This window comes from Psittacula echo (genome assembly GCF_963264785.1).
Source record: "Psittacula echo genome assembly, chromosome: 1".
Classification (NCBI taxonomy): domain Eukaryota; kingdom Metazoa; phylum Chordata; class Aves; order Psittaciformes; family Psittacidae; genus Psittacula; species Psittacula echo.
Genome location: NC_137735.1, coordinates 88,969,330 through 88,984,937, shown reverse-complemented (window position 1 = coordinate 88,984,937; position 15,608 = coordinate 88,969,330). Strand labels below are relative to the sequence as shown.

General features: G+C 40.4%; 1 protein-coding gene across 3 annotated transcripts in view; it reads right to left on the bottom strand.

Moving 5' to 3' along the window:
* The window catches only part of MYH9 (myosin heavy chain 9), a gene marked incomplete at its 3' end in the record, with an annotated part of 73,260 nt that overhangs the window by 40,409 nt on the left and 17,243 nt on the right, over positions 1–15,608 (bottom strand). For all 3 annotated transcript variants that reach the window (XM_080618044.1, XM_080618046.1, XM_080618045.1), the window contains one exon: positions 9,529–9,685. In XM_080618044.1, the coding sequence (XP_080474170.1) occupies positions 9,529–9,685 (157 nt within the window). The remainder of the gene's footprint in view (positions 1–9,528; positions 9,686–15,608) is intronic.

The following is a 15,608-nucleotide window of genomic DNA, read 5'->3' as shown; positions in this document are numbered from 1 at the left end:
TTTGGTGGGTCTGGGTTTTTTTTTTTTTTTTTTGCTTAAGATCAAGACCAAAGAACAATCAGCTCATCCAGTCCGAGAATCTCAGTAACACAACAGTTGGATTCCACCCAGTTATTGTCATTCTTCCCTTTTTCCACACTGGGCCCCAATTTTGTGTTGGACCAAAGTCTAATCTCTGAGAGAAAGCACGACTCAAACATCCAATTCACTGGATTGCTCCAAAATATTATTTCAGCAATTAGTAACCTTCATCAGTATGTTTATGGATGTTGACTGCCCTCGTATGTAGCACTGGTTCTTTCTATTCTTTTCTTCAGTATCTTAAAGAACCCAAGTACACTCACTACTCTCCCCACCAGAGTACTATATGATATAACTGAGTCACCACTCAAGTTGTTCTGCGCAAGATAAGCACAAAACTTGATTTTGAACTGTAATCAGGCAAGGCTTTATAGTCATATAGAGTTCAAGTACCTGGAACTACTTTCTATACTCTTACACACTGTTGCTGCAAGTGAATTTAGTGTTTCAGTCTTAACATCATCACTAACATACTGTTATGTTAGTGATGATGTTAACGTATGTTACTACATAACATTCTGAAACCAATAATGGAAACATTAGGTTCACACACCAGACAGGCAACTCGTGCTCTTAAGCTTCTTTACTGAAAACTGACTGTATGCAGATGAGCACAAAAATTAGAAGAAAATAATCAGCTTTATCCCTGTTAATACTGTTCTCAGAAAGAGCTGATTAGCCCTAAGTCTGGAAGAAAGTAAGCAGAAGAAAATCATCACTCAAATGGTTTCGCCCTGGTAAATTCTTGAGCATTCAGAAGTAAATACTGCAGCTTTACTGGCATTGCATATTCATTTTTTCAAGTGCTGAATTTTATTCATTGCCTGTAAGATACGCACCCCTTTTGCTGAGGGCCAGGCTAAGAGTACATGTTAGCCAGCTCCCTTGAACCCATTCAGGTTCCCAGTGGGTCAAGGGCTCAGCAGGAGCATGCCAGACCTCTTCATGACTGGGCACTTTAAGGGTGGATCAGGGGAATAACTAATGACTCATTTATGGATTGCCTGAGGTAATGTATTCTTCAGTAGTGTGACTGCCTGGGTGCCATTCTCTATCACAAAGCAGCTATGCAAAAGGACAAGATTGTGCCTCTGAGTAACATATGACTTTTGAAAGTTTGGCTATAAAAAAGCAGCCCACTTGTCCTAGAAAAGGTTATGTTCACATTTAGGTACAAGAGGCTCTTGAAACAGCCAATCTGAGAGAAAAATTAAAAAGGGAAAAGAAAAAAAGATAACCTTAAGGAAGATGATCCTTACTCCTGGTAGCCAGCTCTGGTCTTTGAATTATGAGCTGGGGCTCCACAGACAGGCAATGAAACCCCAAGCACTTGAATTCCTTCCCATTCCACCTTCTTCAGAAGATTCCAGAAGAAAAAGAAGTTGGCAAGCAGAGGGTTATACCCCAACAGAAAAAGAGATGATCAACGTCAGATAATACCAAGAAGCAATTTGGCACCGAACGCTTTTTGATCATGACAGGTTTTGTCATACTTGGTTAAGCCGCTCTTTTTGAGCCTCATTCCAGCAAGGCAAGTTAGTAACTGCACCCTGGAGTGACCCGAGGAAGTCCCAAAGGGGCAAACACAGGATTTTTCCACACCTTAACACAGAGCAGGGTTTTCAAAGGTGCTCAGGCAGGAAAAGTCACAGACAGCAGTCAAAATCCTCTCGGCACTACGTTTTCCTCCCCCAACATGCTTTCATGGTGGCCCTCTGCAGCTGCGTTAGTCACCTTTGCTTTAAGCCAGCAGGAACGTACCTGCGAGTGCGGGCAAGTCACTGGCAGCGTGCAGACAGAGCCATAAAAGGCAACATTCCTGTTTGCAATCCGGGGGAAATTCTTTCCCAGGACTGCAAAGCAGCAGTCATTGGGATAGCTGGAATTCTTCTAATTGTGTACAGACAGACAACTCCAATAATGTGTTGAGCAACAGGAAACTGAAGCCGACCATAGGGGCAAAGAGCTAACGCATACAAAAGCGTAACTCTTAGATACGCTTCCAGTTAAGAATTGCTTTAAATGCCAATATTCCTCTCCATACAACACTGACTGGTGCCATCACAAATCAGAATTCAGTTGTCCAGACAAAAGGACACCTCCACGCCTCTTTTTTTTTGTTTTTTAAGGATCATTCAGCATGGGCGTAACTGCACTACTTCAGTCAGCACTTGCCTTTACTCCATTGTCAGTTGTGCAAGCAACCTACTCAGCAAAAGAGAATGTGCTGGGTACCATAAACTCAGTGGCTTATAATAACACCATCAAGAAACGCTTGATTAAAAGAAATCTGCATCTGCTTTTCAATCCTAAACAGAGTCACTTATTAAAAACAATCCAGAATAACAACTCATTAGTTAATTATAGCAACAGTTCTGTATTTCAGACCAGCTGGCAAGGAAAGCTTTTTATCTAGCCTCTTCTTTAGGTCTCATCACCATAGTATTCAAGTGGTCGTAAGATGCAGCAGCCTCAAGCACCCAGAAATTCAGGAAGTAAAACATCCTTCAAATTTAAGCTATACAGCAGTATGGTATATTAAGATCAGTAGATTAATTTTACTATATTAAAAACCCATAATATCTCATTCTTGACTTTCTTCGGTCCAAAAATAAGACTGCATTTCAGACTGCTTCCAGAACACTGCAAACGTAATTAAACCAAATTTTGTTTTCACAAGAGAGACATCTTGTACATAAGAAGTCCTCAGCCAAATATTCTACTGCAAAACAACAAATCTGAATGAATGTGGTTGAATTTATTGGCATAATTGATAAATAAACAGAGCTCCAGAACCCTGAATTTTGTTTTGGGGAGAGAAAAAGGTTGGGAGGCTAGAGAAGAATGTGCGATTCGAGCTCCACATCTCGGTCACAGAACATCCGAGCAGGCCTTTATCACCCACTTCCTCTGCATGAGTGACTCCAGTTTCAAGCCTGTTCATCACCATAAAAGGAGAAGTACTATAGCATTCACACACTGGTGACATCACCTCTGCAGCTAAGAGGAAGTGTAGCTGAAAGGCAAAGGCTTGGCTCGCAGTCCCCTGCCTATAGCTGACTCATTAAGGCTCAAAGCTTAACCATAGCTGACTGGTACCACCCACCTCCTAACCACCAGTGTCTGGCAGAACCAAGCAGCCTGGCCCTCCAGGTTTCCGTTACTGCACTGCTCCCCCAGCACAGCAGTGTATGCTTCTACCCCAACTTGGGCAACTGGCTGCCTCAACAAGTTAAGAGATGACCTAAAGCAAGCATTAGTCTTAAATGCACATAAGTGCTTCAGCTATACAGCAGTTTCAGTTCCTCAGTCCCTCCTCTAGCTTCTCTTCCGACCTCAACATCATCTTACAACCCACGTTCTTCCCTCAAGGCTCTAACACGGGAGGAACCCCGGGCACTTGACACTTGCACTATTTGGAACAACCCCACTGGCACAGAATCTAATCAAGTATGTTCACTGTGATGCTTTAACCTACATGCCGGTGTGAGTAAGATCAAAACCTCTCCAGAGGAGCACCAGAACCGAGCCAAAGAGCCTGGTTTTGCATTACCATTTAAAGAATACATTATAGAGAAGTTTCCAAATACTAATAAGCTGTCATCAAATACAAAAAAGAGAGAAAGGAATCAAATGAAGGACAAACATAGCACATCCAAGACAGCTCTCAATAACAGAACTTCAAGGTAAAACCAACCAACCAAAAATCACACAAAAAAAGCGCTCCAGCCAAACAACAACAAAAAAACCCCAACACTCGAGTTAGGAACACTGCAGTGCCGGGATTATCTTAAGTTTGAGGACCGTCACAAGGAGAAAAGTACATCTCATTCCAAAAAATGAAATATGTCCTACTGGGTCAAATGCAAATATTTATTTCCCCAAGCCATTTCTGGACTAGAGCCCATACCCCTTTCTCTAGCATTCCTTAACTGAATCTGGAGAGAGCAAAACAGGAAAACAAGTTAGGCTGTAATTTTAAGTTACACAAATGTTTATGAAGTTCTGACAGGAAAGAAAAAGTGGTATACAGCCTGCAAAAGCTCAGGCAGCTCGTGATACTGAAACAGTGAACTGCAGGGAGACTGACAGCAAGGGCTGAACCATTACAAAAGGGACTGCCAGATTGCTCCTGCTCTGGTTTACAGGAATGAAACAAAAAGGGTGTGGTAGCTACTAAAAACCAAGTGGGCAACGGACTTTTTTAGCTCCTTGTTCTACTGAAAAACCGCATTTTGAGACACAAATTTTGAGAGCTGCACTTAGAAATCTGCAGTAATTCAAAGCATGTAAGACATTTCTTAAGAAAACACAAAACTACCTACATCTTTTCTTCCATTTGTATGCAAACACCATCAAAATCCTCCATAATTAGTATCCCAACTTAACATTGCCTTTTGCATCAGAAAGCTGGATGACTCTTGGAAACTAGTGAAACCACAGGCTATATTCTTTTGGGTTTAGTGGAAACAGAACTTGACCTTTACATGCACGTTGAAAGAGACATCTGTGCCTCTACATAATCTGCACAGCTTTGTCAGTCAAGTATCCCTGAATCAGTAAGCAAACAGAGAATATTGTATAGAAAATAAAGGTGCACTTTGGGACAGTGCAATATACAGCACAGTGTAGCAGACCAATACTAAGCAACAAGAGAAAGACTACTTGACCAAGCAAGTTAAAACAGAAGTGTTCTACTGGTTTGGAAACTTATGAAATATGTAAACATCCAGCAGTTACAAATTATATCCTAAGGTCCTTTCCAACTCTAACTATTCTATGATTCTATGATATCCTTCAAGGTTATATGTTATAGAAGCAGATGTAGAGGACTGTTTCTTGTGAAAATGACAAATAGGCCTGAGGTGCATGTGAAGATCAACAACAGCAAGTGATTTGTCTTAAACAGCAAACACCAGTTCCTCTCTTAATGTAAACAAGGCCAATAAAAATCATAAAGTTACTATCCTTCAGAGTTTTTTTCCTTTAAACACCAAACCTAGAGGCTAAGTCCCAAGTGCATACGAGCAAGGCACAGGCTGCACAGGCTCCTTCGCAAACTAATCCATGAAGGTCAAGGAGGGTTTAATTACTGCACAATGATTTCTAGACCTATGTTCAGTGAACTGTTAGGAGCCCTTCACTAATAGGTGGAGAAACTGGATTAAGAAAGGAGATGGAGTACATTCATTAGCAACATGCTATCTATTCCCTCTCCTACCTTCTCTTAGTTGAGCAGGTTGAGTTTTGGAAAATAACCATATTCCAGAAGTTTCAGACAACAGCATTAAAACAGCCATCATGCTCCAGACACCAATGAAATTTCTAGGTTCTATCAGAATTTGACCTAGAAAATGACCTATATGTGATCCAAATAGAAAACCAGGTGCTATTTAAGAGCTTTAAATATATTTTTCTACATAGATTCCCAGGAGTCTATGAATTGAGGTAAAAAACGTACTCCAGTGTACACCTGCTGCATTAGAATAATGGTTTGACACCACTCCACTTGTAGGCACTGTGCTCCAATCAACAGCACCAGAAGAGTAATTCTTCTGAAAGAACTCAGACTTGAGGCTTCTGGTATCCAGGTTACCCAAGGAACAGAAACATTAAGGCAAATGGTTGTTTTCTCTGAAAACAAAAATGCTACGCCTTTTTTCAGAGTTCTCATCTTGAAGTACATGAAGTTATTCCAAGTACCATGCAGTAAAATAACATTTTCATCTCAATTCTGAGTTTTAATGTGTTGGGTCAAAGGAAGGAAAAAAAGAAAAAATAATCACTTTGAACGTGTTCTCCATCATGTTATTGCTTCAAGGAAGTACTTCTAGCAAAATTTAACAAAAAGCGATGTAACCTCTTGGAATATACAAATGCCACATAACAGTTTTGTAAATGGAGTAACCAGGGTAGATACTAAAAAAGGACCAAGCTCACCCCTAGTGCATCAGCATAGATGCCTGAAAAGGGTTAAATAGTTTCTAAATTAACAGAGGTTGGAATAAGTTTCTCATCTTCCTCTCCCTTCTCAACTCCTTTCCTGATAAATGTCCCTTTGAAAGGTCTGCTTATTAAAATAACATAAATTGACTGAAAAAAAGATAATCAGAGTCCAAATCGATTGACATGCAAGGCTTTTCCACTCTGTCATGTCAGCTTAAGAGATAACTATATCCCATGCTGACAGAAGTCAGTTGACAGCTTGATATCCTTCTCCAGACCATGAAGGATTCCCAGCCTTCAGGGCTCTGAAAGTAACCTGGGGAAGGCAGCCTAATCCTAAATGCCTCCAGCTCATGCGGAGCACCAGATGCTTTCATCTTCTATTCTCTGTACAGATTCCTGCCATACCACTGGCTGCTGCACCAAGCCTCCCTCACTGCTAAGCAAAACTGAGAAAGTGGAATAGGAATGTTGCTTTCCATTGCCCTAGAGGCTAGCCAGGACCAGAGACACTGATACAACATACCTTCACTTCATTCCCAGTAGCAGACGTCAATGCTACTTGTTACCCTTTGCAATAAGAAAATAAGGCAGCAAATAACCCTAAAACGATCTCTAGGGTTCTTGCTAGCACACATATGAACATGTGAAGTGACACGCACACACACAGATCTTTCCAAACCTAGCAGAGGTCAAAGCAAGCTAGTTCAAAAGTTGATTGGGAATGATACTCACATCCAATAGACATTCAGAAAAAAAGTCAGTGACAAGATCTCAAACCAGGCAAAGAGGAGCTGGGCTAAACCTCTAGACTGTCAATACTACTGAGAATACTGCATAGCTAAAATTGTTCTGGGAAAGGCAAACACTCCAGCAGAGCTCACAGCAAGTCTCCCATGCTAGGAAAACAGAAGCAGGGCTGCCATACTTTAGCTTTGTGATTCAAGTCTGGAATTTCCAAGTTTTAGATATCATTCAAGCAGTGGTCCAGTGGAGACACCTTCTCTTTTCAAAAGGAAATTAAGTACCCATGTAGATTAATCACTAGCTCTGAACCACTGTCAGACCAGGGAAAGTCACCTGCCCTTTGTTGCAGAATTGCAGCTGTCTGGATATTCACTGCAACATACGAACATACCTGGCAGGGATGAAGGACAAGATGCATGCACATGCAGTTCAAAATGGTTTAACTGTTGTCTATAGATGGACAAGGACTTCAGACCCTTCACAATAATGACAAAGAAACTGTTTCTGACTCTATGTAGAAAAGACTTTTTCTTTTAGGTGTCCTGGTTTTGGCTGGGGTAGTTAATTTTTGCCAGGTAGCTGCTACCATGTTGGGTTTTTTTATTTAGTCTGAGAACAATGCTGGTTAACACACCAATATTTTAGTTGTTGCTAAGTAGTACTTATTCTAAGTCCAGGACTTTTCAGTTTCCTATGCTGTGCTAATGAAGAATGGGAGGCCAGGAAGCAGCATAGTCAGGATAGCTGAACTAGCCAAAGGTATATTCCCTACCACAGCACAGAATGCCCAGTATATAAACTGGGGGGAGCTGGCAAAGAGGTACTGACCACTGCTCACTGACAGGCTAGGCACTGGTCAGGGTGGTGAGCAATTGTACTGTGCATTACTTGTCTTTGTTCGGTTTATTTCTCTCCCCTTTTTTGTTGCCTCCCTTTTCATTACAATTATTACTATTTAAGTTCATTTCAAGTACTAAACTGTTCTTATCTCAACCCATAGGTTTTGCCCTCTTCCGTCCCCAAATTCTCCTCCCCATCCCACCAGGGGCAGGGGTGTGAGTGAAGAGCTGCGTGGTACTCGGTTGCCAGCTGAGGTTAAACCAAGACATTAGGGAACAGTAACTCTGGTAAGGTTAAGTCAATAACTTGTTTAAGAAAATGTATGTTGGTAATTGAGCTGACAAGGAGTGGGAAAGGGAGAGAAGGAAATCATAAATGAAGTGAAACAGTGATAAGAGGCTTATGGATAACTACACTGCCACATATAGTATTGGCAGTGCATCTGTCCTTGTCCTTCATGGCAGATCCAGCCTTTGTCTGAGGAAGTGAGGTCTTATATAAATTAAGTCCAGGTTCACAGGTTTTTTCTTCTGGATACAGCATTCCTTTCACAATAACACATCAGTAGTATAGCTGTATTTCTTAAAGAGTTGCCACATCTTCAACAAATTGCCTTCAGTACCTGGCCATCAGTTCCCTGCAGCACGTCTGTATGGCTTACCCTTCCCCATCCAAAGCTTTTATAAACATAGCTTAATCCATCCATCATGTTAACGCTCCCATGTGCTCTGCTCTGCATGGCACCACACTTCAGCAAACTTTTTCAGCATTCTTCACACCTAAAATTCATTTAAAGCCACAAACACAGGTAGATAGAAGGAGTTTATCTTACACCCTTTCCAGTCCGGGCAACCATACTGCTATTGTCGCCCATAGTTATGCTTGGAAGAGCAAGTGGTAGTGAGGGCAGCGGAAAAGCAGAACTCTAAAACTGACTCTAATTAGAATTTTAAAGCATGATTTTATTATATCTGGCCTTTGTCATTAGCTTCACTTTTTTGAAAAAGACCTGAGAGAGACAAACACCTTAGTCATTGCTAGTCATCATAAAATAAAGGAGTAATCAAATTCATAGAAGCCATGCCAAATCAAAGCTTCCATTATAACCTTCAAACCTTACAAAGCACACCTCTTCATATAGCTCAGCTACAAATAGGAAGAAAAGCCCAAAATACCTCCACACCTGAACACTTGTCAAGCATCCCCAACACAAGCACTGGCTCTTTATAAGAAAGACCTCCTCTCAGAAGAGGGGACATACAGAGGATAGATGCACAAGACATTCAGAGCTTCATATTTAAAAGTCCTCAAGTGACAAACAAGCAGCAGGTTCTTCATGGTTCTTTACTTCTCATTTGTAGACAGAGGGAGGGGAATAGGGCAAGCAGCTTGCTTTCATTTATTCTGTGAAAAGCCTACAGATGTATCTAGTATTTCCTGATAGTAAGTTTTATTCTTAACAAAATAAAAATGTAACCAAACAACTCCTGATGAGTAAAACTACCAGTGACGATCACACTTCAATAAACTTGTTTCACCCAACCAGACTGTATGACTGGATTTTAAATACTTTTTTTAAAAGCCTGTATCAACTAATACACATATTTGCCCTCATACAGCTATCATTCCACAGGCTCATCACTGAAAGGGAAAGTTCACTACCTCAGTTTGCCTGTTCTTTATGTCAAGTTTAGCTCTTGCCAGACTCTTTGTAAGGTTCTTCAATCCAATAGAGCAGGAGAAAGCTATTTACTTCAACACAAAGCTGGCACCAAGTAGGTGTCAGGTGTCTGTAAGCAAGGGCAGAGGAGGCAACAATGCCTTCTGATAGCAGTGAGTTGTTCTCCTACAGTGTTTTGACTGCAAACTTGATTTGTGATTTCAACAAGAATCATTATCTCAGTCAGCACTCACCTTGCATCATACTCCTGTAGGCTGTGTCTGTGATGGCATAGATATGAGGCGGCATCTCATGTCTCTTTTTGCCTTTGTACATCTCCACTATTTCTTCTGAGTATATAGGCAGGTTCTTGTAAGGATTGATTACCACACAGAACAGGCCTGAGTAGGTCTGGAAAAAAAAAACACCCCAACAAATAAAGACAGGAATTAAAAACGTTGTATACTTGCACATTTTAGCAGTATATTACTTGGAAAAAACAAATAAACAGGTCCTTTTTTAAGTGCTTCTTCCACTGATGCCACTAAGCAAGATCAGAATGTGAGCAACAGTTAAAGTCAAGTCAACTTAGCTAGTATGCAACCTTTCCAAGTACGCAAAGAGCATCAACTGATACATTAGTCACACTGATATCAAACTAGCCTGCTACCTGGCTAATAAAGTCCTCTAGGGCTGGCTTTTTCTTCCTTCCAAAGTTCCTATATAATGAAATGGATACTTGACTTGAATATAAGGTAGGTGCTCAGCTCAAAGAAACATGCGTTTTATTATGTTCTGCCTTATATTTGCTACGGATTTGTTAAGTAATTGATTAATTACAACATAATAAAACTTTAAGCCAAAATAGTTACTAAAAGAAAAATAAGACCACTGTATTCCTTAGACGTTTTCAAGACAACTTGAAAAACTGGACTAGGCTAAACTCAGTGTTGACACTGCTCTGAACAGGATGTTGGATTAGGTGGCCTCCCATAGACCTTTCCAGCCTAAAGACTTTCATGATTTATAATGAATTTAACTAGAACTAGATGCAAAATGGTAAGGTCATTAACATAGTATAGTTCTGAACTAGTCAATATAGAAAACAATTCTGAAGTATTCCATGCTGAAAGAGTCAATGACATTTGCCAATGTTGATTTCTCAATTGGTTTCCGCTGGCTTAAATTCAACAGTTTTGATGGAATACAACTGTCAAAATGCTTCTAGTTTAAAATATTAAGCTTCTTAAAAGAAAAAAAAAAAACAACCCTTTAAGATACAAATATCTAAAAAAAAAAACAAAAACAAACAACAAACCAAAGAAAAAAAAACACCACCACCAAAAAAACACCTTAACAAACATTTTACTTGCAAAGGGAATAGGAGGAGCAGAAGCTTCTTAGATATTCCCTTGATATTCTAAGAATAGCATTCAAAGCCTTCCTCCTGGGGTTTACAGCTACTCTACAGTTCCCTGACAATTTTAGAGGCAGCTGTTTGAAACATCTGGAGAGAAACAGCTTTCTACAGCAACTTGCAGTGCTACCAGAAGACAGTATATCTGGCACTTTTCTATTGCTACCACCTCTTCTACTGTTTGCTCAATGAAGAATGCTTCAGAGTGGTAAAGAGTTGTCCACAACAAGCACAGAATACTTAATCAGATTTGGCCTCCTTATCTAGATAAAGGTAAGGATTAGATCACAGCGATCAAAAGGGTGAAAATAGCATCTACTACACAGTTTATTGTCTTATAAACAAATTTTCTACATGTTGGCTTAACATCACGTAATTAGCCCACTCTTACATGCAGGAGGTTCAGATACAGCTTTCACCCTATGTCTCCCAGAAAGTAAATTTTTACAGGTATTTAAGGTTCCTCTTCCACACACCAGTATAAACTATCAGGATATGTTTCCAGACCTACTTGTTAAGTATTTGAGGAACATTTGAAAATACTAATCTCTTTCCAAAGTGGGAAACAATGAAACTATGAAAGTTGGCTATAAACCTTTTAGCACAGGACTTCAAGAGCTCCAGGAAGCTAAGCTTCAGTGAGATGTTCTAGTGAGGTTAGGTCTGAGGTAGTGCTTGAAAGAAACAGTTTCAGGAGTTTGCAGAAACCAACTTGGCTAGCTCCTTTTGCCTCAGCTTTAGTTCTCCATCATGTCAAACAGTACTTGTACAGCACAGAGTAACTGCTGAAAGTCTGGGTCATGCTTTCCTGACCTTTGACTACACTAGTGGGTGACAGAGTAAGACCAAGAGGCAGGAAGGGGTCAACTCAAGAGTAGCATGTTCACAGTACATGCAGTACACCTTTTTCCTCACACTGCCACAGAAATAACTGACATTGGAGTCAACTGCTAAAAGAAAAGCTGCAATTTTATCAGAGCTCTGGAAAACAACTAAGCAAAAACCTTCTAGGTTGCCCATTTCAGCTGTCTGCATTAGCAGCAATCGTGCCTCAAATCCTATGGCAGCAGCAACAGGCACATAATGATCAAAAGAAGATGCCCTATACAGTCCCACATCCCCCTGGCCCCAGCAAAACTGTAACTCATGGCACAGACGGAACCTACCTCTCCTCTCAAGATACTAATAAAGCTGAGGGCCTGTTTGCTGCTTTTGGAGAATTAGAAGTGAGAGCAAAAGAAAAGTGGTAGCAAGTACTGTGGTAATATTCCAAAGGGAATGTAAAGTTTTCTTGTCTGCATTTGTGTGACTTTTTATGGCTGTGTTTGCTGACACATTAGAATTGTTGCTTTTCAAGTAAGAATAAAGGTCTGAAGCTGAACTGAAGCAGTCTTACAGACGAGAGCAGCAGTTTAGAAAACAGAAAACATTAATTTCAATTACAGTAATGAAACCATGAAGCAGGTATGCAGGAAGAAGCCGTCACCTTTCTTCCAGCATTCTGGTTGCCAGGAGAAATACCTACGGGAAGTTTCCTGCAGTATAATGATCTCAGACAGATGTGTGAGGTGATATTTTTGTCTAATAAAGAGAGGCAACTAATCATGGCTTGGATAGGCAACTGAGTGAAAACACCACATCATGACTGCTGTTCAAGCACAGACTGTTTTATATAGGAAGCAAGTTGAATTGGGCAGAAGCTGCCAGCCCTACAAAGAGAAGACAAGAGTCATCTTCATCTTATTAAAAAACAAGTAAAGACTTATATGCATAAATCCTCAAACTGAACCCAAGGCTCCAATTGAAAAGCTATTCTATTACAAGCATAGCTGGCTTGAAAATCTGTACTTTGTTTCAGACATTACTATCTCAAAATAGAATTGTGGCATTAACTTTTGCTAGCTATTTCAAGTGACATGGGCCAAACTGGAACTAGTTTAATTTTTCTAACTGCTAACCTAGCTCTGAATAGCTCAAAGGACCACCTACAGCATGGCACAAAGCTGACAGCCTCAGACAGTTTATTTTTCAGCAACTGTTAACTTTAGTGAAGTACCTGGAACATGTAAGGCAGTTAAGGTAAGCAACACAGAAGCCGAAAATGATCTTGATAAAGCATTCGTAATAGAAAGGGTTAATATGAAAGCCAGTCTATTAGAAAGCCACCTCACTGCAGAGCTAATCAGCACACAGAAACAGCAAACTGGTGTCAGACTCAGGCTCTTAGTTCTTGAAATGTTTGACACACTTCCTGCTTAAAATTTGTGTGCACCAGCCTTAAGATTTCCCCCTTCTTTTTATAGGATGAGTAGATAGAAAAAGTTAAAAAGTAAAAAAAAAAAAAACCAAAAAACAACCCCACAAAACCACACATCCCTGCTGGCAAAGAAGACAGAAAGGACAAGAGCAGAACTAAATAATGCTTATGATCTTTCCAGAGACATTTATGCTAGAGATACATTGCGTGTATTCTCTTTCTTCAAGAGGATTAATGATCAACCAACAGCCATTCCAATGAAAGTATTTTAAGCCTCCGCATTAATCTCCTGACTTGCTGAGAACTGCTGACAGGTGAGAGCAGTCCATTTCACAAGTGCACAGAAACACAGTTTTGGCAAGACTTAAGATTCTGTAATACAGAATTACTATGCTAGGATTACTTTGGTGAAGGGTGTGGAGATATTTTAATACTTCTTACAATCCAATTAGAAGAACTCAATTTATTACAGTCACAGACTATGTCTGAAATTTCAGAGGATATCTTGCAAGATATGTGAAACAGCCCATTGCATAGTGTGCAACAGACTTTGAGATGCTGCTGAATTATTTTCAACAACTTATTACATAACCCAGCAGCTTCCTGTTCTAAAAATGTTACACATGATCTTGCACATCCTATTTCATCTCTCTACCAAGATTCTTCCCTCCGAGAACAGATTTTGACCAATAGTCAAAGGAATTACTGATTACAAAGAATAACTTATTGCATCAACCTCCAACCACATCAGCTCTCCATATTTTGACATCGGTAGGAATCAGACTAAGTTTTTACTTTTTATCAGCTTTGCACCCTTCAGATGTTCTCTGATAATTTCTTCAACAGTTCTTTATATTGAGGCGATTTAGGAGGTGGTCCTGCCCCTCTACTCTGCTCTTGTGAGACCCCACCTAGAGCACTGTGTGGAGTTCTGGTGTCCCCAACATAAGAAGGACATGGAGCTGTTTGAGCAAGTCCAGAGGAGAGCCACGAGGACAGGGGTTGAGCAGCTCCCATATGAAGACAGGCTGAGAAAGCTGGAGCTGTTCAGGCTGGAGAAGAGAAGGCTGTGTGGAGACCTCATAGCAGCCTTCCAGTATCTGAAGGGGGGGCTAACAAGGATGCCAGAGAGGGACTCCTCATCAGTGACTGTAGCAATAGGATAAGAGTAATGGGTTCAAACTAAAACAGGGAAAGTTCAGGTTAGATACAAGGAAGACGTTCTTTACTGTGAAGGTGCTGAGACACTGGGACAGGTTGCCCAGAGAAGTGGTAAATGCTCCATCCCTGGCAGCGTTCAAGGCCAGGTTGGACAGAGCCTTGGGTGACATGGTCAATGGTGAGGTGTCCCTGCCCATGGCAGGGGTTTGGAACTAGATGATCTTAAGGTACTTTCCAACCCAAACCATTCTGTGAGTCCATGTCTTCATGCCACTCCAGAAGACCAGTGGTCACAGCACTAGCAGAGTCAAATTTTCTAGCTTGTGTTCATGCTGCTTAGCTTAGAAGGCAACAGTTCACAAATCTTTCTACCCAAGATGGATAACAAGGGTGAATTCCTGCTGTGTGGTGTCTTAGATACCACCAGTCCCTCTTAGGGCAGAAGAGATCATCTACAGTTTGCCACATAAGATGACTACACAAAAGACTGTATCATTACAGGTATGACGAAGTAGCAAGCATTCAAAAAAAAAATTCCAAAACATACATAAAACATACATACAGATGTTGCAGAGAGAAAAACTCATGCTGTCTTCTCCATATGACAAGAGGGGCAGCTTTTGGGTTTCAGCAGCACAAGAAAGAGGGCAGAGGGAAATCTAGACAGACATCTTCAAGGACATCTACATATGAAATTTATTCTTTAATACATTTTGTTTTAATAGATCTTTTAATCTACTGTGAAGAATATTTCATAATGCCTAAAATATGAACATCCACTGTTTCGACATCCCTCAGGATTCCATCTCAGGCAGTCACATTTTAATACTGTTAGAGGCTAGTCTGAAAATAAACAAACCACAACACACTAGTTCCTGTTTTAACCAGTCACTGCATCCAAATTTTACATTAATCATTCTTTCTATGCCTGCAGAATATTAATAAAGTAGATGCTGTCATGACCAACATCTGCTGGCTAAAGAGAGGCCACTTGAAGAGGAAAAGAGAACTTCAGAAGGGAAGTAAAGGACCAGACTGAGGTTGCAAATTCTCCTTCCTCACTTTTCCCTATTTATTGCTTTTGATATTCAGTGAAGTAGTTGCTGCATGCTTCATTTGGGTATGCCCACTGGTTCCATAAATGATATCTTTGTCATTTCCACAGCAAAAAGAAGCAGGAATCTCTGCTCTTGCCCATTATGGGGTGCAAAGAAAAGGAAATATTTCTTATCTGTAAACACATGCAGGCCCACATGTGCCTTCTCTGGTAGGACACTCTGAGATCCTGAATTTTTATAACACAAAAAGCTTGGCATCATCATTCTTTCCCTCTGAAGCTCCAGACATGGGAAAATGCAATTCAGATGTTAGGTATATTAGGACTGCATTTTTATTATTACTTGGTTCAGTTCAGAATAGACTCTGTTTACTACTTTCCAACTGCTCTCATGTCTTGCTTAAAGAAAGTTAAATGGCATTCAAAACATCCTGCAAACGAA